General features: G+C 35.1%; 1 protein-coding gene across 1 annotated transcript; it reads left to right on the top strand.

The window, feature by feature from the left end:
* The first annotated feature begins 11,563 nt into the window (after positions 1–11,563).
* Positions 11,564–19,277, top strand: LOC126969173 (hydrocephalus-inducing protein-like). Its single transcript, XM_050814492.1, has 8 exons — positions 11,564–11,661; positions 12,117–12,343; positions 13,079–13,278; positions 13,367–13,609; positions 14,367–14,555; positions 16,665–16,956; positions 18,186–18,434; positions 18,942–19,277. Exons 2-8 carry the CDS (start codon positions 12,191–12,193, stop codon positions 19,275–19,277), a joined length of 1,662 nt encoding a protein of 553 aa, XP_050670449.1. The 5' UTR covers positions 11,564–11,661; positions 12,117–12,190.
* The last annotated feature ends 8,280 nt before the right edge of the window (positions 19,278–27,557 follow it).

The following is a 27,557-nucleotide window of genomic DNA, read 5'->3' as shown; positions in this document are numbered from 1 at the left end:
TTAAAATATGTACAAAATTACTTATAATCTACTTATTATAGCAATTTATAATTAAGCCTTATGGCTTAATTATAAATTGCTATTGCTAAATTATGTAGAAAGTGTCTGAGACCTACACATTATATAAATAATGTGTAGGTCTCAGATCATCAGGTCTCTATCTACGTGTTGAGGGATAAAACTTATAATAAAGTTTATTACTTACTTATTAGCTTATACTTAATACATCTGGTTTGTGGGGGAAAATCCAGGAAACTTGGAAAGCCTGGCTATTTGCATTTCTTAGTCAGTCGACGCCAGTAAGACATCGCCTTTTATAGATATCTCCTTCTCTACTCCTTACAATATATTTTTGGCATCATACTTCTTTTGGTGCGTTATGGAAAAATTATCAAAGTCTTAGATCAGAGTGAATTATTAATTAGCGCGCGCACACCGACACCCAAACGTTAGTTCGTCTACTAGGACTACTCGCCTCTTGCAAGAGAATAAGTAAATTTCAATAAGCTTAAGTTGTAACATAGAACAAATCTAAATCTAATCGTGTAAAATTAATGTAATGATATTTAAATAAACGTTATTTTACTAATTATGGGATGTATATTTTAATTAGTTTTTAGTATTTATTACCTTTTTTATTACAATAATGTTCCTGAACGGGCGCTGCTTGAGGTGCGTGGTCGGTCATGTATTCGGGGATTTTCATCTTTGTTTAAAAATATAATTGTACGAAAAAGTAATATGTATCAATTTACGGACCTCTAAAGATTTGAAGAATTAATCAACTGAATGAATTTCATTTTTAGAAAATGGCAGGAAGAGGAAGAAATTTATCAATTACTATATAAGTATTACAATAAGCCAGATGAAATGCTAGTGCCAGCAATTAAACCTGGAAATGGATTCCCTTATGAGATTACAAATTTTTGCACAACGTTCAAGGAAAAAGTGAAAAAGTTTGTATTTTGCATTTTATCAGAGATTTCATTTGAAGAATTTTCAATGATTTCTTATCAGCGGAATTAAACGAGTTAAAATTTTTTCCTACGACAAAGATAATATAAGAAAGATACAGCAGGCTTTAATATTTATAATACATACGAGTACATACACACTCACGCCTTGTTCCCGTCGAGGTAGGCAGAGACAATAGAATGCCACTTGCTTCTATCCTTACAAACCTCACGCGCTTCCTCTACATTCATTACTCTTTTCATACATGCTATCCGGCTGCGGGTGCTTCGGATCTTTCCTTTTCTCAGATCGTCCCCAATTTGGTCGACGAATGTTCTACGAGGTCTCCCGCGACCGACTTGCCCACACACACTTGCCTTATATATTTGATAAGTCATTCTTTCTTCACTCATTCGCTCAACGTGTCCAAACAATTTCAGCATTCCTGTCCTGTCACAACATCTTCTTTTAGAGCAAAGCGCGTTCGTATCATCGCATTCGGAATTCTATCAATCAGTCTCACCTAATATTTATAACTTGCGTTTTAATTGTAAACTTGCAAATATTATGGCGGCACAATTGATAAAATGATGAACTTGGGTCACAAGTTCGAGTTACATTTGCCCTATTTGACCGAGGTGTTTCTAATAATAAGAAAATTTCATATTAATAATTATTTTTGGTTTCACCGTGCGGCGGCAGGGTCACTCGTGCTACTGACCAAGTTCTGTCCATTGTCCGTGACTTGGTGATGGCATAAGTTTAAAATACGAGGCATGTCAGCACTCTCTGTTGCTACTTCGGTTCTTTCCCTGCCTAGCCAAATTTACTAAGAACTTTATAAATCAAACAAGTTACTTCATCTTTAGACTTTCGTTGTTAGATCTTTCCTACAAGCAACGGTACAAGACCTTGATTGATCGTCAGTCTATTAGTGGAGAGGAAATTTGATGATAAACTCTCGCACCCACTACTACTGCACATAAATTAACTAAGAAACCATTTCTTACTAAGTACATAATTTATTACGAGAAAACATTAATATCCATATAAACTCAATCTTTTCCTACAAAAGTTCTTGACTCTCTTCTCCTTAGTTTTTGAGCCTACATCAATATTATTCTCAAATAAGATCAATGTCATCATTATCTGTGTCTCTCTGTTTTGCTTTTTTGTTTTTGTAAATGCGTACAGTAAGTACAATAGAGTAGAAGTACTCTATTATGAGAAGACTTTTTAAGAACTGTTTGAAGAAACAGTTCTTAAAAAGTCTTCTCATACAGGCCGCAAACAGATTCATTGTATCAACACAAAATATTTCCTTCTCATTCGGCTTCTGAGATTTTATTTCGATTGGTAAATTTTTGAAGAAGATATTGTCGAGAACCGAACCCCGACTTTAGAGTTGGGTGAAGATGTTGGATAATCTCACGATTTTTAGGTGGATGGTATCGTGAGCTGACTAACTGAGTGAATGAGAGTCGCAATCATATTTGTAAATTTTCAGGTTGATAGATGAGGAAGGTCAAGCATCGAAGGCTTCCGCAAAGCAAGCAGCATCAGCTAAGTAAGCATACTCATGTTATGATTGATTGGTTTTAGTAAAAAGACATAAAAGGCATTTATTTTCTCAAAATTGATTCTTTTTAAATTATTTTTCACGTCATTTCTAATACTACTCACAATGCACTCTCTCATTGATTTGTCCATTTCAGAAAAACAAAGAGTCCAAAAACACCGGCTAAAACAAATGCTTCTAAGGACATAAGTACACCAAGAAAGGCGCGATCTGAAGCAGAAATTATGAACGGTATGTATTTGCTATAATATGTTATGTATGGCTTTGTAATAAAAATAATCATACATCTTGTAGATGTCCTGAAATCACTGAAGGATGCTAATGTTGATCCATTGAAAGAGTGTTGTCAAGGGCTCGATGATACATCAACAGAGGAGATTGATAATGACAAGTATGTCAATGGAGTTTTAATATTCGTACATGGCAATCCTTGTGAAGGTATGTTTTTTATGTTTTACATTTGTATAGTATTCCTCACCTACTTCGAACTCAGCAATTATTTAAAGTTTTAAAGCAACAAAATTTTTGCTTAAAATCATTATAATTTTCATCTGCTTAACGACAAATCTATATAAAATTCTCGTATCACAGTGATTGTTGCCATGCTCCTCCGTAACGGCTTCATGGATTTTTAAATATTTTATATGTAATTTTGGTAAGTCTGAGAATCGGTTTTCTATTTTTTATACCCCAAAAACTTTTGCCGGGTCAGCTAGTATTATGTAAGAAGTTATTGCTTTAGTATCAAACTATGTAAGCTGTATACAGATAGATACAGAGGATACAGAGGTACATTTGAAAAGTTTGATTTTGATTTATTTATTTATTCATTTATAATTGGATATCTAGCTGTTATTATAATATAACGTTCATATTAAATATATGTATTAAAAACAGTAATTAAAGCACAATATTTTAAGAATGTCACAGCATGCGCAGTAAAAAAGTAGTAATAGTTGTAATATCAAGTCACACAATTTTTATTGCGGACATATTGTTTCAGATGTTATATTTTTTTATATCTCATCTTTTATATATATTTTTACTTGCAATTATTAGCTAGGTCACGTCCTAATATATTAGTATTATATTTAATAAATGCGAATTTAAGTTTGTTACGCTTTAATACCTTATCTACTCCACCGATTATTGAATATTTTGCACGTACCTTGTTAGAGCTGAAAACGATAGATTTTGGGCCGGATTTTTTAAGATTTTCTGAGGGAGTGTGATTGGAACATAACGCGAGAGAATTCACAGCTTGGTCATGGATAGAAACTGTTGATATTCAAGACTTTCCTGAAGAATGAAAACAATAATTGTATGCAATGTTTTTTTTAGAATTCGCAAGTCAAGAAATGTCCTATAGTATAGGCAAAGCTCTTAATATTCCTACAGTCAATGTTGACATTTGCATATGTGACGCATTGTGTATTTGCCAATGTCCAGCAAGAACTATTATATTAAGTGCTATCAACGAATTGTATAATATATCATATAAGAAGCTTGAGGACACTTCTGAAGAATGTGCAGTTGAGGGTGAGAAGTTTGATTGATACAAAAAAAAACTACGTTTAAAAAAACCGACTTCAAAAACTGAAAAGTATCAAATAACTAAAAATTTAATTTAATACACCTCTTATGCAAAACTTTACCTTTACTATTAATAAAATACTATTATTTATATGTGCTACATACTGATAGGTTTTAAGTCAGTGCCAAGCCCTTAATAATATTATAAACAGCTTACTTACTGTATTGTACTCAAAGTCACGCGTGGCGAGTGTAGGTACCTTTATTACATTTGGCTTGGCACTAACTAACTAACACATACAAATAATAGTATTTTATTAATATTAAAGGTAAAGGTTTGCATAAGAGGTGTATTAAATTAAATTTTTAGTTATTTGATACATTTCAGTTTTTGAAGTCGGTTTTTTAAACGTAGTTTTTTTTTATTTTTTACGTTTTAGTGTCAGTTAATAATAATATATAATCAACCTGAATGAAAAATCCAGAAAAAAAGCCGTACACAGTAAACAATTATGTCATCCAGGTAGACGAATATTTTCATATAAATGTTTATAAAATGAAAACTACTGGGCCAAACTATGTAAATTTTTTATGGGACCAAATGACATCTATTTTGCATCAAAAAAAAAGAAGAATTACGTAAATCGGATCATAAATCTCAGAGTAATCGGTGTACATACATAAAAAAAATACCGATCGAATTGATAACCTCCTCCTTTTTGAAGTCGGCTAAAAATTAAATAAATGATTTTAATACCCAATTTTATTTTCTCAGAAGCAAAAGAGGAATCAGATGATGTGTTTGACGTTGTATGGAAAAAGCTAGAATTCTTAGCAAGTAATAAAAATATGAACACACCACGATCGAGGGCAAGTGAAAAAAAGAAAAAAAAGTCACCAACATCATCCGTTGCTTCACAAACGGCGTTGACAGCGATTGGATCAACTACAATGTTCCATATGGTCAGTAGTTTTACTTAGATGATATTGTTATGTTTTCACTTTTATCTAATGTTATATAGATTTTACTTATGCCAAATTGTTACAGGATTTAGTGCAAGAACTATTGATAGAATATTTTCAGCAACCGAAATTTAATCGGGGTTTTGTTGTGGACACGTTGACAAGTTTAGTTATAAAAACTCCGTCTTTAGTGCTTACGACGATACTAAATATTAAAAATAGCATTTGGAATGTACATCTTGTATTATGCCATTCAGATTTTTCCAAATGGGCACAAAGCTACGAAGAATCTCAAAAGGAACACGACATCGCCGATGAGTTAGACATCCATTTTTATTAAATAATTATTAATTATAATATTATACCTATTTGTAATGAAATCACTTGTGAGTTAGACTCGCATAACACCATTTATTTGTAGTTTTTCTTTTAAGTGATTATTGATTGCGTTTTATAGAAAAAATTAAGCTAGATAGTGATTTCATAATATGTTACAATATGTAACAAAGTGGATGAATAAGCCAGTGGCTCGTATCATACTTTCTTTCTGGGTCTTATTTTGATAAATAATTAAAAGATGTGAAGGCGGGGGCGTATTCTCTTTATGACTATAAAAACGTGACCACTAACGGACTTATGATATTGCGGTTCTTAGCTTATAGTACTCAAAACTGTATTACTAGTTCACACGACAAAACCTCGGGGTATAAAGAAGTCGTAATACAACTCTTAGTTACTAATTATGTTGAGGTGGATCTGCCAATGCCAATCTAATCGTGCGCGTCGGCAGGAGTTTCAAGCGAAAATGATGATTCGTTTTTCAATACAGCTGACGCAGTAAATGGCGCGAACAGTGCACATAATCTAAGACAAGCACTATATTAAATAATGTTACGTTTTAGAAATACGCCCAAGTGTTATGATGAAAATGAAATAGAAGATATTATTGAAAGTTTGGACGAGATGGATGCCGAAGAATATGAAAATGCAAATCCAGAATTAAAATCCATTTACATAAGATACGGCTTAGAAGAAAGACGAAAAAAATTTCATGAAAGGCATGGGTGAGTGCTAGGAAGACCACATCACTGTTTTCGTTCATTACTCACACATTTTCCAACAATATGTTGTCTATACATTTTTGTCAATTAATTAAAGAAACACTTAATATTCTATATCTTAATTATAATAATGAAGCTTAAGTGTGATAACGCTTGAAGTATTAAATTAAATTATTACTAAAGAATTAAAAATTTCACAGATTTTCGCCTGAACTCGAGTTCTCAAAACAATCTAAAACTCTTAAAGGTAAGAAAAAGTTTAATAATAATTAATTTTCGAATTTTTTTCTAAAAATTGATTTTCATTGCAGACAGTAAATCCTTACTAATGATAGATAACGAGTCAAAGAAGAAAATAAAAAAAGAAGATATTAAAGGTATAATTAACCACGGAGCAATAATTATTATTATAATAGTAATAAGTTTCTATTAAAGGCAAAATTACCCAGTATGCATATTATGAAACAAATAAGTACTAATATTATACATTATATAAAGTAATGATATTCTAATACATTATATAAAGATAAAAAGTAAAATATACATAAAACTTATAATCAATTTGGAAAGGGTAATAAAGCTCTTCCCAGGCGTCTTGGTCCTGGCCTGGTCCATCATTTATTTACTATTTTTGTTTTTATGCACAGAAATTATTATTATTATTTAGTATTCTTAGCATAGTATTATTTTTAGCTTTATACTTTTAAAATATTTCAAATAAATGCTCTCATTGCACCTGGTCTTTTTAGCTAAACCTACTAGTGAATTCACATTAATGAATACCAGGTATAATGAATATGTGAAAAACACACATGAAACTCTAATAAATATAGCAAACAATTGGATATTTGAAAAACGTGACATTGGGTACCCTTTACTTGGTTTAAATGGTCAAATTATGGACTCGGCTCATAAAAAAATTAAAAAGAAGTCTGAAATTCAAATACAGGTATATAATTTGATTTTGCTAACTTTCATACGAACGATAGTTTGATTCTAATTAAAATTTATGTTTCTAAGGTTTCAGATATATCATTTGAAGAGCGCGGTTTTCCTTTGACCCTCATCACGTGTTACTCATGTTTAAAATACACGAAGGCTATAGTTAACATGTTCTTAGGATCAAAAGTTATCCAAGACGCTCTACACGAGGAAGAAGAATTAAATATCTTAAGTTGCCCTGTTAATTTCAAGGAATATACAGTGCTATTACCTAAAACATTTCCTTCATTGCATCATGAAGATCCATTGGAATGGCGTTACTTAATTGAACCACCGGTAACATTACTATTAATCTTGAGCAAATTATGAATTCTAATGTTATTTAATTCATTCCCTTAAATGTTCTATTACAGATCAAAAGGTGCGAATGCAATTTACTTACAGACCTTAATATTTTAGACGATAGCAACCAAGACAACGTATTAAATATTCTAACGAAATGGCATTGTACATGTGGCAAAAAAGTAAGAAATGTTATAACTGCTAATCAAATCTTTGTTATAAATGAAATTAATAATAGCTTATTTCGAGAATTATACCAGACAAACTTTCCTTTTTGCACGAATAGGTCACGTCGTCGCAAACATCTACAAGTGAAATACCGTCGACTTCGGTAGAAAAAGTAATGATGGAGGAAAGCGATGAAAATTTATACCCATTACCACTGCAAAGCGTTCCGTCCACAACAGGTTACTTTTATGTTTTAATTAAAACATCATCTTCAGCTCGAGTATCATCATCATCATCATCAGCCGGAAGACGTCTACTGCTGGACAAAGGCCTCCCCCAAAGATTTCCACGACAATCGGTCCTGCGCTGCCCTCATCTAACGGGGGCCTACCAACACTGCGTCTTCCGGTACGTGGTCGCCATTCGAGGACTTTACTGCCCCAACGGCCATCTGTCCGTCGAACTATGTGCCCTGCCCACGTATTATCGAGTATGTCCTTCCTCAATGACCTCCACGACGATCGACCGATCTTGGGCGGTCTGGATCCAATATCCACACTAAAACAGGGCTGAATTGGTAATTTATTTACAAATTTGTTTTATAGTTACATTAATTGAAACAATGAAATTACTTCAACATATTGTCTACGTGACTACGTTTAAATTATTTTTTTTAATTATCTATTTATCATGTGTGCCCATGAGCATGTCGGTGACGCGATCCCATAAGATTTTCCCCTACCAAAAAGGTAACCAATTGATAGTATACAGTAGATAATTATTAACGAAAGTTTTCTTTAATGTAATTAGGGACGAGAAGAGCAGGACGTTCTGCTGATGGTAATTTTGACGCCCTACCCGTTACAATGCAGTGCCGTTCAGGATTCTTGAAAAACCCAAAAATTCTGAGCAGTACTCCAATTGCGCTCGTCACCTTGAGACATAAGATGTTAAGTCTCATTTGCTCAATAATTTCACTAGCTACAGCGCTTTCAGACCGAAACCCTCGTGTTAGAAATAGGCGCCGTTGTGTTACCCATAATCTAGCCGGCTTTCTATGCAAAGGAGCCTCCCACTGGTAAATCTGAATCCTTCCTATGTTTTGTAGAAAATAGCAGTCGAATAGTATTGCAACCAGGTGAACTAGTAAGATGTAAATATTCGTTTAATCCACAACAAGAAGGCAACTACACTATAAAACGGTTTGTTGAAGTTCACGGATGGCCAGATTCTAAAGTCGCAATTAATGTTTCGGGAGTTTGTGATCTACCTAGGTGAGTTTATAGTCGATTTTTGAATAATAGCTCTTATGATATGAAGATATACTTATTGTTTGTAGAACCCGCGGCAAGAATTATTCAAATAAATATTCGTTATTAAGTACAGTTCTTAAATAATTTATACGTCTAGATAGAGCTTCTTGCTGTTAGGCAATGCATTACAACAGGCCAGGTTTATTACTTTAGTGTGCGTGACAAGATACGTCTTACACTCGCGATACGTATGTCACTTATGTTTTAGTGCGTTGCTGAAAATAGAGGCTAACTTTTCGCCGCTATTTTGTTCGACGTATTCAAGCTGTCACAGTCTATCTAGACGTATAAATTATCTAAGGTACAATAATTACTTTATTTACTGTAACTATTTCACATTTGTCAATTTTTCAGGTTGGATAGTCGGCCAAAAAAAATGTTTGAGAATTTTGTTAGAAGAACCCTGGAAAATAAAGTGTATAAAGTGACATACTTGGACGATCAGAAAGTATTTGAATTCGGCCCAATTTTTATTGGTGGAAATAGGTAACAATTTTTTTTTTATATGAGAGGGGGCAAACGGGCAAGATGCTCATCGGATGGGGAGAGGTGAGGCATCCGCCCATGGACATCCTCAACATCAGGTGAGTCAAGAAATGCGTTGCCGGCCTTTAAGGTGGGAGTATGTTTTTTTCTTGAAGGTCCCTAAGTTGTATCTGTTCGGGAAAACTCGAAATTGATTCCACAAAGTGGCTGTGTGAGGCAAACGAAACGCACGGTTGTGGAATACCAGACGTCTACGTGGGGTGGTACTTTGCACGTAATGTCCGGTGGTGGAATTCGGCCGCTGGAATCAACCCGAACAGCTCCTCTGAGCACTTCCCGTGATAAATGGAGTAGAAGATGCAGAGAGAACCCACATCTCTACGCAATGCCAAAGAATCAAGCCGATCGGAGATGGCTTGATCGTCGATGATTCGAACCGCTCTTCGTTGTATGCGATCAAATGGAAGAAGCTGGGACTGGGATGCACCGGGGCAGAGGTGAGAACAGTGCTCCATGTGAGGCCGAATTTGCGCCTTATAAAGTTGCAGGCGGTGGCTTTTAGTGAAGTACTGTCTCGCCTTACTGAGTACACCAAGCTTTTTAGAGGCCAGTTTGGCCTTCTCTTCCAAGTGACGACGGAACTGAACGTCGCTCGATATATCGACGCAATACATACTTAGTATATAACATATATACATACTTAGTTAGTAGGCTAAGCAAGCTAAGTAAGCTAGTTCCAAGCCTTGCCGGCTTGGAACCTAAAAATACTAAAAGAGTCCACCCATTTCGTGACCCAGGAATATATCTGGACAGTTTTGCACTGAACACTTTGTCATTGCGTGGCGTTGTAATCACAGCGCGGCGAAACAAAACTGGATGAAAACTGTGCCTAACAGACATGTAGGCAGAGTTTTGCTTCAGACAATTTTTGAGCGTAACTGTGACTTCAATGCATTAAAGCCATAAAAATACTTTTCTGTGCCTATGTTAGATGCCATCCAGATTCTGAAATATGCCTCACAAGTGTGGGACTCCATGTACCTACAATATACATTACACGTATTGAATCGTCACAAAAACGGTTTCTGCCATCTTCAATTCAAAATAAAGGCATTTCTTCCCGACTTCAATAAGCGCTGTCAAAATTCCATTATCTGCCTTTGGAAGTCAGAAGACGTTTAGCCGATTTCGTTTATTAATGAAACATAGCGAGGGGTTTGGTCGAGTGTTTTGAACTGCTCGCGTACTTACGTTGGTCTTCATATTCCATTGGCAAAAATAACATATTGTAAATTAACAAAATAACAAAAAACTTATTGGTGCCCTATTTGTAAGCAAACAAAGTCTATTTTTATTTAAATGAGAAATACGTTACTATCAAATTTTGATGCACAGGTTTTACTCTCCATATTTTTCTCATACCGGGCGCCTTATATGAAAATCGATTCTTAAGGAGTAAACTCTAAAAACCTGTATACATTCAACAAAAATAATCTTTGCGACACCACACTGTTCAATGCGAAATAGAAAAAGGAAACGAAAATAATTGGCTTGCTTTCTGAGAGAGAGAGAGAGAGAGAGAGAGAGAGAGAGAGAGAGAGAGAGAGAGAGAGAGAGAGAGAGAGAGAGAGACAGACAGACAGACAGACAGAGAAACACGCGCACGCCACACGGTTTACAACTATAGCAAAAAGTGTCATTACAACTTTTGGTCTTAATTTTTTCCGACTAGCCCCCTAGACCCCTCTCGCAACGCGCGATTAGGAACTTCGATGCAATCTAGTCGCTTTATAACTGGAAATTAAATATATTTACAGAATTTATGAAGAACACTACACCATTGAATTGAGAAACTCATCACTAATAACTGCAGACGTCACAATTGAGTTCTTGGAAGACTCTGTTGTTTTTCAAATTGATAAAACATTTATTAGACTGGAGGTAAGAAATCTTAAAAAAAAATTATAATTCAATTGTTTTTGAGTAGTGTGTATAAAGGGAACATTTTTCAAGTGGGCACGATGTAAAATCCCAAAATATGAGGAGACTCTTGAATGATTTTCGCGAATCTCCATATGTAATTCATCTGTGGCCATCACGCCAACTTGAAAAACTCACCTTGTATAGCACTAACAAAAACCTTCTTTACAGCCTGGATGCCGAGGAACCTTGATGATTTCGGCAGCTCCTGCAGAAGTCGGAATTTTCACCAGCGTCTTACTATTTTGTGTAAAAGATAACCCAGAGATCATTTCAATTAAAATTTCATGTAACGGAGTTGTGCCTAATGTGCAAATCCTACCATTGACTAAAACTATTGGTAAGAAATTCTATTAAAACATTACAAATGTTTAAGGAATTAATTAAAGGAATATTTTTTGTTTCAAATACAACAAATAGTAACTACATATTGTTGAATTTTTTTATGGAAGAGGATGACAAACGATCGTACGGCTTACCTGATGTTAAGTGATATAGAATAGGAATTAAGGCTGCAAATTATCCTATTAGCTCTTGTGGCTTTTCAAGCATCTGCCTTGGTCTTAGTAAAAGTTCTATGCTGTGATGGATTCTACGTGAATCCTTACCATCGTCTTGTGTTGAGTGCAGGTCACCTAAATGATGGAAGAATTAATGAAAAGGATAGCCATATGAAAAAAGCTAGGTGAAAACGTGACGATGTTAGCCTCAGTTTGTCTAGTTAAGAATTCAGGATACAACATTGTGGCAAAATCAATCGATAATTTAATTAATCAGTTTAAATTTTTTCTACAGAATATGGACGCCATTTACTGTATCGTAGAGAAGGGGATCGCTTCATAATTAAAAATGATTCAATTCTACCAATCATGTGGAAAGTTCGTAACGCCACCGATTTCATACAAGATTTTATAATATCTGATACGTCTGGTATAATAGAACGATATGAAAATCAAGTTGTCCCGGTTACATATATTGCTTGTCGAGTTGGTGTCATACATCAGAAGCCGCTTACAATTGACGTGAGTGTAAATTTTCAAACGTTAATGAATTATTTAGAAGTGGTAGTATGAATGTAACTATAAAATTGATTAACATGATAATTTTTATCAATGAAGGGTGGCCCAGGGTAATATTCTAGGACCTACTCTGTATTCAATTTATATCAACGACTTTTATAAATTGACTATTAAAAACTGCAGGATAATAACGTATGCTGATGACACTGTTCTACTGTAGATAAAGCAAATCACAATGGCACCCAAAATCATGCAGGCAGCTTACATACAGCATTCGTGGAATCTCCAACACTTAACTTTCTGTGGAAAGTTAAGTGTTGGAGATCCCACAACTTCAACAACAGTGCCCACTTCCTCAACCAACTCAGTTACATTTCATTTTCCTTCTTTTAGCCCAGTCGCTCATATACGATCTTGTGAAACAAAACCCTAACTGTTTCAGAATAGTCTGTGAATCTCAAATAAAAAACTTGGAGTTTTGAGTAAGACTGTCTGAATTTCGCTTAACGACTCTTACATCGCCCCGTCGTTACATAATAAGGTCAATAAATAAGGAATATGAAATCTTAACACTGTGCTATTTAAATCACGAGAAAATTTCAAATATAGAATTTATTTAACTGCTGAGTGTTTGGTGGCGAAAGTTAAACGCATACAAAAGTTCTGATATTAGTCATTAGGGTTTGGATGTTTAATGTACTTCTGTACTTAGCGGTAACATATCAAAGTATTTTTCAGATATATGATGCTGAAGGAAGAGGCAATCCAATGATTGAAGACGTTTTACTTCTATCAGCAGAATGCTACGATGTTTTGGTTGAATGTGCTTATGCAAATATGACCGAAAATTTCCTCAATTATGGAAATGTGAAAGTTAACTCAACCGTCTATCAGGAGATGTATCTCCTAAACAGAGGAAAATATAATATTTTTTACAAGTTCGTAGAGTTAAATGACAACAATATATTATTTTCGTTTCGTGAAATTCTTTTTGAATTTATAATTTTATGATGTTTTTCCTTTAAGGTTAAAAAAAGTAAAAAAGTTTCCTGAACCTGCTTTGTTGAAGTCATTCGAGGCTGTACCCGAGTTCGGTGTAATACCACCGACGTTGAAACTGGTAACAATAGAGTTTGAGTGTACTCCCACCACATCTATGAACCTAGTGAATGTTCCGGCATACATTTGCTCCCTGTTGGACGGCAGTAAGAACCAAGTGGTCGTAGCTAAATTCCCTGTCTGCGTTACAATAGCTTCCTTCTATAACACGTGAGTTTACGAAAATGTACATTTCTACAGCCCTGGCAATCTTGAGTTGATAATGTGTTGCCACTTTAACGAAAACCGGTGGTGCGTTCTGAGACCACTTTTTTTCTGCTAGTTCTGGCACACTCCATACTTTATCCCCGAATAGAGCTGCATTATTAGTTTTAATCAATGACGTTCTATACACATATAAGGACATGTCATCATCAGTCTGATAGCGGAACAGCAAGTGTACTTAAACTTAAGTATATCAACGTTATAGCAGTAATCTGTAACGGAAATAAACCGTACGTCAGAATGTCACATACTTAACAGATAATTGGGAAAGTAAATTAATTAAACACAATAATGAAAAACATGTACTGATAATAATTATTTATTAATTTATTATTATTTTATGAAAATAAGGGACAAGACGAGCTGGACATTCAGCTGATAGTAATTGATACGCCATGCCCATTACAATGCAATGCTGCTCAGGATTCTTGTAAGACCCCAAAAATTGTAAATAGCACTACAACTGCGCTTGTCACCTTGAGACCTATGATGTTAAGTCTCATTTGCCAAGTTATTACACAATGGCCCCCTCAGACCGAAACACAATTTGTTTACACATTACTCCTTCACGGCTGAAATAGACGCTGTTGTGGTACCCACAGCCTAGCCGGAATCCTGTGCAAAGGAGCCTCCCACAGGTATTCATAGTATAACTAAAAATTAATACATGTTATATATAACTATATAATTAATATTATTTTAGTTTCACCCTGTTTCCTCTGGGCGAACTAAACTTTCACATCATACCGGTGGGAAGTGGAGTGATGAGAGAGGTTATTTTAAACAACACAAGTAAATGCCCTGTTACCTACGAGATTGTTGTACCAGAAGAATACCGACCGGAGCCAGCTGCTGATCTTCAACCAGCCAAAGCCAAGCTAAAGGATAACAAGTCTGTACACTTTTATTATTATTATATTAAATTTGTACAAACCAAAACATATGGGTGGAGGAGCGCTCCTACCAACTGAGACAACCGTCCGAGTGCCGCATCAATCGTAATTCCCGCTATGTCTCGTTCAACTCTCCACGGAACCCGAGAGGCGCGGGTATGAGTGCCGCATCGTCCATAAATTTTGTTACTAATTATATATTATAACACCTTTATTATTTTTATTTATCCTAACATTCCTAATGCTACCGTTGAGTTACTCATGTGCTAATGCTGGCCTCATTCACCGAAAGCTATACATACGGTCCTCCACAGTGCGGTTTTCAAGGAGCTTTCTTCCACGTACTACAAAGCTGTGGAATGAGCTTCCTTGTGCGGTGTATCCGGGACGATACGACATAGGCACCTTCAAAAAAAGCGCGCACACCTTCCTTAAAGGCCGGCAACGCTTTTGTAATTCCTCTGGTGTTGCAAGAGAATGTGGGCGGCGGTTATGACTTAACACCAGGTGACCCGTACGCTCGTTTGTCCTCCTATTCCATAAAAAAATTATATACTTAATAAATTTATGGCAATATATCTCATACTTCCTTGAATATATGCTAAACAAATAACAGCGTCATATATTAAATTGTGGCCAAACGTTTATTGCAGTATTATTTTTAAATTTGTTCTAATTTTCGTATTCTAGAATGGTTTTGAAATCCATGATCTATTGTTGTCTCTCTCATGGACAGTTATAAAAATTATGACAACAATACGCTTGATCAAGGATTCAGGGCTGGATTTTGGGGAGGGCAACGGGGACTACAGCCCCGGAGCCTCCACAAAAGAGGAGCCATAACAAAGACTTCAGAAAAAAAAATTCAAATCCTAGTCTGGCCAAAATTCTGTTACACATAAAAATACATTTTTTGTGAGGCATGATGTAATCTTGATAAAACTTAAATACGTATTTATTAATTAATTAATAAAAATATAGGCTTGAACCCTTTGCCTGTCCTAATAATGGGGCGAAGAAATCCAAAAAAAATAGTAAAGAATGTCGCAAACGTTAGAAAATTTCCGAAAACTTTTATTTATTATTTTTTACAAAAGCGGTATTAAATACACAAATACATTTCGGAGGATTCTACCAGTGGGAGGCTACTTTGCACAGGATGTTGGTTAGATTATGGGTACCACAACGGCGCCTATTTCTGCCGTGAAGCAGTAATGCGTAAGCATTATTGTGTTTCGGTATGAAGGGCGCCGTAGCTAGTGAAATAACAGGGCAAATGAGAATTAACATCGTATGTCTTAAGGTGACGAGCACAATTATTGTAGTGCCGCTCAGAATGTTTGGGTTTCTCAAGAATCCTAGCGGTACTGTATTGTAATGCGCAGAGCGTATCAATTACCATCAGCTGAACGTCCTGCTCGAACTTTATAGCCATACTTTATAACAAAAAGTTTCAATTGATTTTTGATCTGACGGAATTATACTCTTACGTATCGAGGATTATCCCATAAGAAGTTATCACTTAAAAATGACTCTCTTTGGCTTTGTTTGATCAGGCCTTGAGTTTCGCTCACCACGAATCATTGCACTTACACACTGTTTTCATGTCAAATTTAGTCACTATTTATTCTAGAAATTTCTTAAGCGACTCGATGTCGGGGTTTAGTTTCGAAGTCAAATGTCTAAAACTGGCTAAATTTGTAGTCCAAAGGGTTCAGAGTTGGACTTGACGAGACCAGCCTTCGGCTCTTACAAATCCGGAACTTTGGCATTCAACCAAGCGTCGATGGTGGGGGTCTTATAAAGACGCAGTCTTGCTGAAACCTCGAAGAAATATTTTTAAAAAGCTTATTGCAAGAGGTTTCACAGGACGATTTATGACAGTCTCTCATTTAGAGAGACTGTCATACTACAGCCAAAGTAAATACTTTGGCTGTAGTCTTCACTCCTTTTTGACAAAAAAGCTATGTGAATTCTTGATAAGACAAACCCCGCCAAAGCATAACTGATCCAGGATATGACCACGTTGCAGTTTTTGAACCACTTGTGAAGCTACTTTTAAACTACTTTCTATTTGCTCTAATATATTTCAATAAATATAATTGCAGAATAAAAAATCCTCCAATTAAATGTGGTAACTTTGTTATTAATAACGACGATAATCTACTGGCCCCGGGAACAAGTCGAACTCTTAACATCCAGTTTTTTGCCACTGCGGCAAAAACATTCGAAGAAACTATCAAATTTATAATAAGCGATACATGCCCCGCCGAAGCCAGTGGTGTTCCATTGAAGCTCGTGGGAACGGGTGCTGTGCCAACGATAGACTTTTGGAACATTGAGACAACATTCAGAGAACATCTCATTGTAAAAGACTTGGCTGAGTATAAAGTTCACGAGGTTTGTAACTCTTTGTGTTTTGTTAATTAATGAATCACTTAAAATGTGCATTAGCATGAGCGAGCTCATTGTCGATCAGAAGGCAAAACAGAGGTCAATGCCCGGAGTTTCCCTGCGAGATCGAATCAGAAATGAGATCTATAGGAGAACCAAAGTCACCGACATAGTTCAGTTGGTTGCAAAGCTGAAATGGCAGCGGGCAGGGCACATAGCTCGACGGACAGATGGCCGTTGGGGCAGTAAAGTCCTTGAATGGCGACCACGTACCGGAAGATGGTAGGCGGGGGGCCCACAAGATGGACCGAAGATCTGATCAAGATCGCCGTAATAGGTTGAATGAGGGCAGCGCAGGACCGATCGTCGTGGAGATCTTTGGGAGAGGCCTTCGTCCAGCAGTGGACGTCTTCCGGCTGAAATAAATGATGATGTGTATTAGTCACATGCATCGAAAACTTTTAAAACTTAGAAAGTTTATTTATTTACTTATTGTTCATAAATTGAAACTGGAGTTCCAATTATTTGATCCTGATTAAATCATATTTTAGACAAGCTGACCCGACAGACGTTGTTCTGTATATAATAAATAAAATAATGTTTTTATATGAATTTGTCAATAATATATCATAACATCAAAAAATATGCACCCTGCTGTCGTAATGAAATTGTTTCACAGCAGAACTGTCAAACCGTGCGTCAATAAATTCTCTCATAGAAATTATGTATCTATGAAAATATGTAATGACACATCAAAGGAAAAACAAATTTGTTGTTTATATTTAATTTAGCAGCATTTTCCTATTTATTCACCTTTTAAACCTTCTCTGGATTTCCACAAATAATTCAAGACCAAAATTAGCCAAATCGGTCCAGCCGTTGTCGAGTTTTAGCGAGACTAACGAACAGCAATTCATTTATATATATATAGATTACAAAAAAGGCTTACTATAGTATGGTAGATTGTATAGTGAATATTGATGCATTGTTCTTGTCTGTTTCTACGCAGTAATATTATATTAAGTAGGCTAAGTTGTTATATGATTTAAAAGATGGGCTGGGAGTTTCTTATCAGTTCTTCTCCCCATGTCAAAGCTCCTCTACGAACTGATGTAACTTCATGACTTTTACCAATTAGTGTTGTTGCAATGTTATGTTTTTGTCAACCCCTGTGGTAAATAAATAAATTTCTATTTCTTTTTATCTTTTACAAATAAAAGTGTATTCTATTGCAGGCCTCACCTCATTGTGTCTTCGTAGAAGATTCAGTCTCTTTACATTTCTTTGGAATTACTGTAAATAGAAGTTATACAGCTGCAATTGACTTGTACAACTGTGGTTTGGTAGCGTGCGCGTTGACAATGAAATTACACTATCAAGCTAATTCGAATCCGGAAATATTTTCCCTGGATAAGTATGAAACACACATTGAGCCCTTGCTACATAAAAATCTGGGTATTATCTTCAGCCCTAAGGAGCTTCTTGTAAGTAGATTCTTACTCAGTCTAACTATCTATGTACATGTCTTTGAATCTATACTTGTTCTGGTGCGTTTGGGAAACATTATGAGTGATTATTTACAACACGATTTTTTACAAGATTTTTTAAACAGATTGACACCCGACATATTAAGTACCCACGTATTTTTTATCAAAGCATATTTACTTTGAATGAATAATGAATTTGTGTTTTGACAAAGCTTGCGTCATGTTTCTTTACGTGTTACACATTGATTATTATTGTGATTATATATAGAGTTACCAAGACTCCGAAGAGTTATTATTTCATTGAATACATAAAATTTTACCTCCTCAATAACACCAAAGTGGTAACCTACATCTTTTTAGTTCTTTTCACATTTGCTGCTCAGCAAATAAAACTTAAAAAAAAAAACTCTTTCGTAACGCGTATTTGCTGTAATTTTGTATTTAATAGTCTCACAGATTGTATAGATAATATTGAGTATGAAAACGATTTTGATCGTCTTGTAGGAATACCGGGCTGTTCTGGAAGTCAAATTAAAATTATTCGATAATCAAGAAAAATCATTCAAAATATGTTTAATTGGAGAAGGCGTCATACCGAGGATACGTCTAATTTCACCCCAGTTACGATACCGGAGAATTGCATCGCTCAAGTTCCCAGTGACGTGTTTGGGATCTGTGAGCACTCGAAACATCCGTTTCAAGAATGTCAGCAGCCTGAAGACAGAAGTATCAGTTGGTGTTGAAGCAGCTATGATTGGTGAAAGACTCATATTTTGGATCGCCGCCGCACCGTGTAGTGAGCATATGGTCTTAGACGGAACTAAAGGTAAAGTGCTTTGAAACTGTACCTGTACCTACAACCAATAATAGATATCAATTAATACAAATGTCTAATATCTAACTTGTAACGTAGCATTATAGATCGTAGAAATAGTAATCGTGCATAATAACTGTAATAAGCGTATGCCGAAAGATTCGTTCTGACAAGAACATTTTATTTTATATAACGTAATATTAGCTCTGACAAGAACGTTTTATTTTATATAACGTAATATAATCTTTTAAAATTACTAATAGTGAAAAAAGACTAAATTCTCCAAAAAATCTTTACAGCGTCTAATTGCTATGCCATAGTGAGCGGAAATACCATAAATATTATAGATGTAACATTTTACTGAATACATATTTTTGGGGTTTTTCAAGAATCACTGCACTGCATTGTAATGGACAGGCATGTATCAATTACCATCAGCTGAACGTCCTGCTCGCCTCGTCCCTTATTGTCAGGTTGGAATCTATACGGCGCCTATCATCCCTCCTTGACCATAACCTATTTATATTACATCTGTGCAGGAAAATTCAGTCCTTATGTCCATAGCAGGGGCGTGCATAGTCGTAAGTGATTGCGCTTTAGTCCGACTTAGTACTAGGTTTTGAGATCTAAATGTTGAAGTATTTTGTGTTTGTCGTCACGAGAACTCATGAAAAAAACCGCTTTTATATTAGCTTCACAATTCGTTAAATTGCTTTCATTTTGTATCTCAAAAGGCTAGTAGGCGTCGTATTTTAATGTATGTAGAATTTCTATTCACAATGATACACATATTTTCATTTTTATCGCAATGTAGCGGTAAAGACAAGGTGGTCGAATCAATGTGCCGATTTGGAACTAAATTAACTTCAATACTAGTTGGTAGCGATGGGTAATCTCTTTAAATTTCAGTGGACTGTATGGAAAAAAAATAGCACACAGCCAATTAGCACAATGCAGTAAAATTCCAGCGTCTAGCCTTGATATCTTCTGCAGGCCCCGCCAGGTCATCCTTCACTTTATTACACCACAGACACCGCTTCTTTTCAATTCAGTATAATTTATGAATAGCTCAAAATATTAAATAAAAAGTTTTTATTACGAGGTAGCGTCGCGCGCGCGCATTGAACGCACGGTTTGAGATGCGGGGGTCGACATACTCTTCATGGTAGCTTCGCGAACGGCGACGTCGCGATCCAAGTTAACCTTTTCATTCTACGCAATGAAGCTAATTGGCGTAACCACTAGAAGTATATTTATATTTACTTTTTTATTAAGGTAGGCATAGCCTATATGGATGGTGCGTAGGCTCAGGGGCGTGCATTGGTTTTCCAGCGCAGTAGGCACTGTAAGACTAACTAACTAACTAACTACGACTAGTTGCGATTAATATTTAAAAATTTAGTTCCTGTTTGAATAAATATAAGTTCACTTACCAACATTTTTCTTCCGTTCTGTCAGATTGGTCGTGTTTTTTACCAAGATTTGTCAAATTATTCAAGTCATCGTAACCAATATCATTCCACACAGTTGCAGCAAATAAACAGCTGGTCAAGTAGAACAATATATTGGAATGGCGGCATCCAGCTAGCCAAGTGTATTTTTCGTAATATTTGGTATTGAAATATGTCATAGTTTTACCTTTTTGTTGAGTTGAACTAATATTTTGTATTGGTCCATTAAGAGAAACAATTTTTATTTTATCTACGAACGAAAATTGTGCAAAAGGATACGTAGGTACCTAATTTCTGTAAACAAATCGTATTTTCGCCACAATCGCGACACTGGAATTTCTCCATTAAATTTTAATTCCTTTCTTGTTACCAATTTGAAACACAAAACACACAGCAACTTCTTTTTTTTTTTCCCAATACAAACACTAAATATAATTAACAATAAACAAATCAACACAAAACAAATAACTAATGTAATTAGCTTAATATTTCACGCCCCTGATAAGAAGTATACGAAAACACAACAACTAAAAAAATGGCGCTGTTATTGTTGATTAGGTACTAAACAATATATTTTTATTTCCGGAAATGTGTTTAAGACAATATTTTATATCTCACAATCATGAATCACGTCATGTGCGATGTCAAAACTCTTATGGGAGCGCAATAAGGTTGAAACTCGGACGATAAGCCAACGATATATATATATATCATAATGTAGGTATAATTTCTTTCGTTGGTTTAATCCTTGACAGCTATAGTTGTCAGTTCTAACTGTCATAAGCTTGCCTACCCGAGAAGTGCTAATGAAGTCAAATTGCGATGGTCATATTTAAGAACGATTACATAGTCATTGTATATTTTTTTTTGTGGTCGTATAACCTTGACAAATAAATTTTGAGAAATTGAACGTATTCTACTAGGCTTGAGTAAGCATTATCGGAACTGCCTACTATCTTATCGGAACGTATTTAGTATATCGTGTAGCGAAAAACTTACTGGTTGGGTGTTCAATAGAAGTTTGATTATAGAATGAAAGAACTAAATTTATCTGAATTAACTTATAATCTAGTGTAGGTATATTATTTAGAATCTAAATATGGTAGGTAGGCTATGCCTATGTCATATATGGAATGCATAGGCTAATACGTAATTGAGCTAAAACTGTTTCAGATGTCACTAGCACGTCGGTAAAGCTGGCGCTACAACCGAGTGAAACAGCAAGTGTAATGGTTTCCTTCAGCCCACTAAAACGTGGTAGAACTTCGTGCGATATCAAACTGACTATTTTTGAGAACCCCTTCGAATACTTTATAGTTAGTAGTTACTTTTACTTACGATAAAGTTATTTATTAATATCATTGATTACTATTACTATAACATCTAGACTGACAATCGCCTATTAAAAGGTCACCAAAAATGTCCGAGTGGCGATGTGTATACGTTTTTTTAACATTAACAGATATACAGATAAAATTAAAACATTCATTCAAATTAACGCCTTATTTCGTGGCAGTAATGTTCGAAGTCTATTGTATACGCTCATAAGAAGCTCATTGGTGGTGGTGCTAAATGTGCGAAAGAGACGGACGTATCTTTAAGTGTTCTTTTCTAGTTACATAATTTTGTTAATTTAAAGGGGCGGTTATGTGAAATACGACATACCATTCTTTTTTAGTTTGGATATGCTGTTATTTGAACAGTTTTTCAATGAACACTTTGTCATTGCGTGTCGTTGTATTCAAAGCGCGGTGAAAACACAACTGAACGTAAACCCTGCTTATAGACGCGTTTTGCTTCAGACAATTTTTGAATGTGATTGTGAGACTAATTGTTGATTGTACGTCAATGATTAATATGGTAATTCATAAGATTGTCAAATATATAAAGACGGCTTATTTCAGATAATCTGTGAAGCAGAATCCTTCATGGAGGACGTTATATTACTTGGCTTGGAAATGCTTTCTATGGATACGGATCTTGAGGCATATAAGAATTCAGCTGAAGGGTTGGTGATATATTATTTTTCAACACACTTGCTCGTAAAGTGACCCTTATTGCATCGTACTTAGGGCCATTAACTGAACTATAAGCATATCATCATAAGCCGGAAGACGTCCACTGCTGGACAAAGGCCTCCTCCAAAGATCACCACGGCGATCGGTCCTTCGCTGCCCTCATCCAACTAATTCCGGCGATCACCCGATAATTACCCTAAAGGATTGAGCTTTAATTGATCACTGTTAGTAAAAATATAATATTAATTATTATTAATTATATTAATATATGATATTGATTACAAGTTTAAGCAGAATTGTCAAATTGTAAGTAGAGGTATTTGGTGAGTATTGCACGATATGTTGATTAAGATTCTTTTATTGTCGTTTGCTTCAGTTCTCGTAACAGCTCTTCATGCTCGCTTAAATGTCACTGCTTGTGGCGGTGACATGGGACGGGTTGTCCCCTTTCCTAAAATATGGTTGAGGGAGGCGATGGCTGGCTTATGCGTCATGCTCGTGAACGGGCGCTGCTTGTGGTAGCACGATGATCCTGTTGCCGGGGGTTCGGCTTCAGAGTCTTGAAGGTTATTATGTGTATATATACAGTCGTGGTCAACTAATTAGGGACACTCTGTAGTTAAACCAGATTGAATTTATTTATTTTTTTCCAACGAGTCTAAACAAGATTTCATATCCCTTACATTTAAGTATAATTAGTCATTTATGAGCCCGATTATACAAACAATAACAACGTCCTAAACATTAAAACTCTTTACAGTATAGCTGATCGATTATCACAGTGCTATTTGTTCAAAAAATGCTGGCTGGTCATTTAATTAGGGACACTGAGATATTCCGTTCTATTTTCAAAATCTAAATCTCATTATTTTTTTATTTCGTCTCCTATTATTCGTTTCGTGGTAGTTTTGGTGGCAATCAAGATTATTGTTTTAAGTTTTGAGAACTATTTTTAAGTTTTGAGAACTATTTTGAAGAAAAATGGGCAAAAATAAAAGTTGCGATACAACACTACGAAAAATCATCATGAAGTTTGTCGAGCGTGGTTGGTCATAAGTAGTAGGGATTCGCCGGTTCTGGCTCACAGTAGTAGGGATTCGCCGGTTCTGGCTCCTCGATTCTGGCTCACTTGCTCGTGATGCCTACTAAAAAAAAAAAAAAAGAAGTTTGGTGTCAAACTGGGGGTTTTGATGTATTTCCGAGCGATTGCGCTGATCCGTTTTTCGATATCTCTTATAGTTTCAAAGTTAGCTTTTTAAATTAAACAGATCCATAATCATTAATAATCACTGGTCATTTAGCTAATGATTGGTGAGCGACTCAATGTCTAAATTTCCATGAACGTGATACAGGTAATTTACTAATTACCTCTATCACATTCGTTACTACGATTAAAAAGACAGTTTCTGTATTTATTATTTATTTTTAAAACATGATTTAAATAAAGTATATAATAAAACATCATTGCAGATTGTATCATTTTCAAAATATTTGATGAAATCATTCAAACTCTTCTTATTAAACTTAAAGTATAGATACATTATGCAGTACTCGCCACACACTGCGGTATATTCATTCTGTACTCTTGCAGTATTGTAGTTATACATTCTGCAATTCCTTTGTAAAAACATCAGCTGGAATCCCTGAGGTGGACGACCATATGAATCGAAGTATTGTCCAATACCCTGCTCATCAATGTGTATTGCAACCCAGTGAGTGCCTGGCTTATTATCACTATCTAAATTGCTGACAATATAACAGGGCGTTACAACATATATCGGCAATCGGTTTGCCGCGTAAACATTATTTTTAATACTGGGATCGATTTTGTTCAAATAATTCTGTATCTCGATTGTATTCATATTAGTTGAGAACAGGGTCTTGTCAGTTGCGATGATTGAATAGTTATGTGGATCATAATAACATAAGCACTCAATAAATAAGGCTTTAATGTATCTTATTCATGTATTTAAAACTTATATGGTTACAATAAAACAAAATATCATTACAAGCGATTCAAATATAAATCTATGAACATTTGATGAAATTATATTTTCATCAATTTTATTATAATATAAAAGCTGATTGAAAACGAACTTTGTACCTACATACTTACGTAGTCATTAGTACAATCTGGAAATGTTGACTCCATTAAACTATCAATAATTGAACTTATCATTTAAGTGCCATTATGTTTCACCATAATAAAACAAAATATCATTTTATATACATATTTTTATTATATAAATTTATAAGGTAATCTAGTATTTAATCAACATAAAAAATACACAAGGATACAAACGATTCAAACATTAATTATTATATTCTAACTGCTGTAATCTACAGAAATATTACGATTTTTATCAATTTCAATAACATTATCGAATTCCGCATAAACAATACAGTTAATTGTTTGTGTAAGAGCTGATTCAAAACGAACTTCTAATCTTACACTACCATGTTTTATAAGATTCCAATGACTTGAAGAATTTGCTGATAAATCGGGTGTTAAGTCGAAGGCTAGCAAGCAAAACCCTTTGGCATATTGCTCTCTTGATACTCCATTGCCTTCATTTAGGAAATGTATACCTGTTCCTGAGAATAACGTATGATAGACCGTAGTAAAAATATTATTGTCAAACGATGGCTGTAAGGCTTTTGAAGGTATCTGTTGTCCATCTATGTATAAACAAAATGTATTAATATCATAATTTTCGAAATTGAATGGGTTTTTTGTGAGACTACCATTAAAGGATGCATTATTCACAAAACCGACTATACACCTTTTGGGTATTTGACCAAGGAATATGTTATCAAGGGTTTTCCCCTGAATGCCTGATGGTATAGTTAAAACTTTGACTTCTGCTCGCGTGATTGGATATTTTGCTGTAGTAGATGATAAAACTTTTTGATGTGCAAGTAGCACAGTTGGGTTGATTCGTGCTCTTCGAATAATAAGAGTTGCATCTGTAATAGACACTTTAAATTTATGGTCAGTTGATGAAGCCATGAGATTGAAATTTTCTCTAGAACGAACTAACTTTACGCACATGTCAACGCCATTAATCAAAAATTTTTCTTGATTGAATAAATCTCCATGTAAATGTCCTATCATTTCTATTTCTTTGCTTTCACTAGCCAATTCTTGTCTTTTAATAAATCCTTTATTTTGTTCATCAGTTGCATCCATTTTTCCAGCTGAATCTTCATACCATAGACCACAAGTGAGATGAGATTCTTTTGCAGCAGGTGCATAATTCAATAGAGTTTCAATATAAGCTCGATATGCATATGTATTATTCGGTGGCGATACAAGTTTTTGATTTAAATATACATCAAGTTGACTGAAAAGTGTATGTAACCAATTATTAACTGGGGCCACAACTGTCGGTACTGTCAGTTTTGTATAATCTTGATTCAAAACTTTAGCTTTTATATGGAGTAAAGTATGGGATAAATCCACATAGTCATCACCTGCCCCAGGTACTTGAAATTCTATTGGTCCATCATCAGCAAGTGATGAAATGGGCTTATAATGAATCCATAGTCCACTTTCAATGCTAGTTTGAGTTGATGGTAATGCAAATAAATCCAATTCGGACTTAATGCATTCACAAGACTGACTATGTAAAAATGACATATTTAATCAGTAAATATATCTTTGATTTGTTTTTGATTCAATTTTAATTTCTTAATAGCTTTCGCTTTCGCAGTCAATGATGGAATGATCGCAGAACGACGTTTTCGTTTTGTTATATACCCAGATCCAAACATGTTGATATTATCTATTTTAGCATCGGCTTTTCGTTTCAAATTTGAGCTGACTTCTTTTAGACGAGTTTTTATTGAATCTTCCATGGGGCGTGCATTAACCATATCTGATAATATACCTACACCGGTACTTAATGCTTCTTTACCAATAGTTCGAACACCACTAGACAGTAGTGGTAAAATAGATCTAAACAGCCCCCCAAGAAAACTTCCGATTCCATGACCTCTTTGATACGGTGCTCCTTTATAAATAACTCCGATACCCGATCCGGCCTGGTGAGTATAATAGTGTTCATATGGACATGAAATATTATCACGTTTGCCGTACATTATAATTTTTGAAAGTGGAGTTTAATGCACACTGTTCCAAATTGGAATGGTATCTTTTGACCGGTGCTTGTTCTTATATCTATTTCGATTGTATCAAATTCTCTACGCATCACAGGTAGGTAATGGGGAGGAGAGAAAACGTGCATTTTGTACGCTCCATATATGTATTTTGAGGGATCCAATGGTATTATTCGTAAAAGGGGTGTCATAACATCTCCAACGATTTGAGGCTCCACTATGTCACAATAAACAAATAATTGAGACGGTAAACCCAAATGCAAATTAGCTGGACACTTTCCAAAATTTTTTTCAACGAGGTTCCTGTTTGGTTCGAACCCTAGTTGAAGACATAATTTAGGTGATAGAGTTACAGATTTTATGGATTCATCCGTTATTGTAGCAACTACAATCCTTGAAACCTCATCGCACTTAAATTTAATTTTTTCTCGAGTGTTATTCAGTGCCATCAAAATATGATTTATGTTATCGTAATTTGTGGCTGGAATATGTGTCTTGTAATAAACATATGACGGTTTACTTTCATTGGGTACTTGCATCAACTTTGTTATATAAATAATGTTTTCATGTTCTTGAACGGTGAACATAGTGCATGGGTACTGAAATTCTACTACTCCAACCCTCCATTCACCTTCTAGTATTGTTGGTTTTGGCAGTTTCGTAGAAAATAATGTTGTTGTATTATCAGGAAAATAATCCATAGAACTATTGCTTAGTA

Source organism: Leptidea sinapis, chromosome 17 (assembly GCF_905404315.1).
Source record: "Leptidea sinapis chromosome 17, ilLepSina1.1, whole genome shotgun sequence".
Classification (NCBI taxonomy): Eukaryota; Metazoa; Arthropoda; class Insecta; order Lepidoptera; family Pieridae; genus Leptidea; species Leptidea sinapis.
This window is presented reverse-complemented; position numbering and strand designations above follow the sequence as displayed.